Source organism: Plectropomus leopardus, unplaced genomic scaffold, assembly GCF_008729295.1.
Source record: "Plectropomus leopardus isolate mb unplaced genomic scaffold, YSFRI_Pleo_2.0 unplaced_scaffold20402, whole genome shotgun sequence".
Taxonomy (NCBI): domain Eukaryota; kingdom Metazoa; phylum Chordata; class Actinopteri; order Perciformes; family Serranidae; genus Plectropomus; species Plectropomus leopardus.
This window is the reverse complement of record NW_024622054.1, coordinates 1-3,115: the sequence shown is the minus strand read 5'-3', so window position 1 is coordinate 3,115 and position 3,115 is coordinate 1. Positions and strand designations below refer to the sequence as shown.

The following is a 3,115-nucleotide window of genomic DNA, read 5'->3' as shown; positions in this document are numbered from 1 at the left end:
ATGCACTGATGTACTAATGCACTGATGTACTAATACACTGATGTACTGATGCACTGATGTACTGATGCACTGATGTACTGATGTACTAATGCACTGATGTACTGATGTACTAATGCACTGATGTACTGATGCACTGATGTACTCAAGTACCAATGCACCAAAGTACCATCGCACCTGAGTGCCAAGTACCAATACACAGAAGCACAGACACACCAATACAGATGCACTTAAATAGCGAACTACCTACACACCTAAGTATCAATGCACCAAAGTACCAAAGTACAGGCACATCTGAGGTACGGACACACACAGGTAAATTCACAGAAGTGCCGGTGATCAATAATGAGTTAATTAAAGTTTGTAGTTCGGGTCTTTACGAGTGTTAACGTCTGTCTAACTGAGCGTTTGTTCCTCCTGAAGCTGCTGTGTGATGAAGCTGCCAGTCTGAGGTTCAGCCCCGTCCTCTACCCGAAGGTGAGCGCCAACACCTCCAAAACGTTTCTACGGAAACTGACTGAGGGACTGACTGTATCAAACCTCTCTGTCTGTCCATCCATCCATCTGTCCATCTATCCACCTGTCCACCCATCCGTCTGTCCATCCGTCCGTCTGTCCATCCGTTTTCAGGCGTCTCAGCTGATCGTAGGTTACGACGAGCACGAGGTCAACAACACCTTCAAGTTTGGAGTCATTTACCAGAGATTTGGGCAGGTAACAGCCTCACTGACTCTTTACACTTTTGTGGTAAAAGTATGTGAGTCTTATCAAAACGAACTTAAAACACTTTAAAAAGTCTTGATGTGCCAGGACATAAACGTTTAGGCTTAATGAGAGTGTTTTAAGAGTGAGAAGGCTGCAAAATGAAGCTCATAGTGCACAAGTTAAAGTGCAATTAAATATCATTTACGTACGTAGGAGATAATATTCCATACGAAGAAAAATAATAATGTCAGAAATAATATACATTACCAGGATGTTTCCAAGATTTTAGGACATTTCTAGGATTTTGAGAACTTTCTAGGAATTTTAGGATGTTTTTATGCTTTCCGGAGGTTTCTAGTACTTTTGGATGTTTCTGGGATTTCAGGATAATTCTAGGGTTTGTATGACATTTTTACAATTTTAGAACGTTTTTACGATGTGAGGACATTTCTATCAGGAGCCAGATTTTGCCTGTGAGCCGTTAGTTGAGTATCACTAACGTAGGTTATGTGTGAACGTGTTGTGAACGTGTTGCGCTCTCACCTGTCCATCAGGTGTCTGAGGAGGAGCTGTTCAGGAACAACGAGGAGACGCCGGCCTTCACCGAGTTCCTGCGGCTGCTGGGGGACACCGTGGAGCTGCAGGACTTCAAAGGGTGATGAAAAAATGAGAAATAAACGTGTTCACAGCAAGGATGACTTGATGTTATTAATGAATGAACACAGGAGTTCAAAAAAGGTAAATAAAAAGTGTCCCCCGTCCCTGTTTGCAGGTTTCGGGGGGGTCTGGATGTGTCTCACGGTCAGACGGGTTCTCAGTCCGTCTACACTGTCCACCGACAGCAGGAGGTCATGTTCCACGTGTCCACCAAACTGCCCTTCACTGAGGGGGACGCACAGCAGGTTCAGCATGACTCAGCATTACACAACATGACTTGGCATTACACAGCGTGACTCGGTATTGTACAACATGACTCAGCATAGAAACCAGCTTGAATGACATGAGTGATTATAGCTTTAAATATGTAACACAACATAAGCTGGGACAAGAGAACATGACGTGGCATTATTGTAACATGACACGACACATTAGAACATAACAGCATGAGAAGATGCAACACGTGACACGTGGGAACATGACAGCATGTTACACGTGATATGACGGCATCTTGATAGAGTTTAAACTCTCTTCAGCTCCAGAGGAAACGCCACATAGGAAATGACATCGTGGCAGTGGTGTTTCAGGAAGAGGCCACGCCTTTCGTCCCCGACATGATCGCCTCCAACTTCCTGCACGCCTTCATCCTGGTGCAGGCGGAGGAGCCGTGCTCCGACAGCACCGCCTACAAGGTGACAACATGTTACACTTATGTGCAGCCTTCTCCGACTGTTAGCACGTTAGCAAGCCTTTAATCTGTGTTATTTATCAGAGTAACAGTAGAGGCTGTTGTGATGACAGGTGTCCGTCACAGCACGAGAGGACGTCCCTCCATTTGGCCCGCCGCTCCCGAACCCGGCTGTTTTTAAGAAGGTGAGAGGAAAAGGAGGTTTGTCTCCGTCTGTAGAGAGAAACACGAACACTGATGTGGAGCTTCTCTGTTGTTCAGGGTCTAGAGTTCAGAGAGTTTCTTCTCACTAAACTCATCAACGCAGAGCTGGCCTGCTACAAGAGCGACCGCTTCGCCCGCCTGGAGGTAAAAACCTCAGAAACACCTCACCGCCTGTCCTGCAGAGGTGTCGTGTAACCAAACACAATCATGGAAACACACAAGTAAAACACAAGTACCTCAACATTTTACTGATGTTCAGTAATCGAGTAAATTTACCTCTGTGGTGTTCCACAAGGCTCAAGTTTAGATCCTCGCTTGTTCTCTACCTACATGTTTATATTATATAAACATACATATATGATAATACACATGATTGTGTCTGTGTGTAAGTAGGCTTCGTGCGGTCATGAAAAACCTGGAAAGTCATGGAATTTGTGAATAGCAATTTCCAGGCCTGGAAGAGTTTTGGAAAACTAAATTTGCCTTAAAGTCATGGAAAAATCCTGGAAATATATTGGTAAAAATTTGGGTGAAGCCTGTGTGTGTGTGTGTGTGTGTGTGTGTGTGTGTGTGTAGGAGCGTACCCGAGCCGCTCTGTTGGACACCCTCCATGACGAGCTGCACAGACGCTCCCAGTGCATGCTGGGATTGACGTCAGGTCTGGATGAGGAGGGGCGAGCTGAGAACGGACACGCCCACGGAGGCCTGCTCGAATCCATCAAGGTCTGTTTGTGTTTGTGTGTGTTTGTGTGTCTGTGTGTGTGTTGTGGAAGATTCTCCGTGTTGTTCATGGCGACGTCAGTTTCTATCTTCGTTAAAAAAAAGTCAAACAGCCAATCAGATTGTGGCATTTTAACCAGCATT

The 3,115-nt window shown here is 45.3% G+C and overlaps 1 protein-coding gene across 1 annotated transcript; it reads left to right on the top strand.

Annotated features, from left to right (window-relative positions):
• Positions 1-402: 402 nt before the first annotated feature.
• Positions 403-2,974, top strand: LOC121965531 (rap1 GTPase-activating protein 2-like; the record flags this gene model as incomplete). The annotated part of the gene is made up of 8 exons (XM_042515671.1): positions 403-474; positions 628-711; positions 1,257-1,357; positions 1,475-1,604; positions 1,896-2,051; positions 2,161-2,232; positions 2,309-2,395; positions 2,828-2,974. Coding segments are annotated over 8 exons (849 nt in total), but the record flags the coding sequence as incomplete, so codon positions are not given.
• Positions 2,975-3,115: the final 141 nt, after the last annotated feature.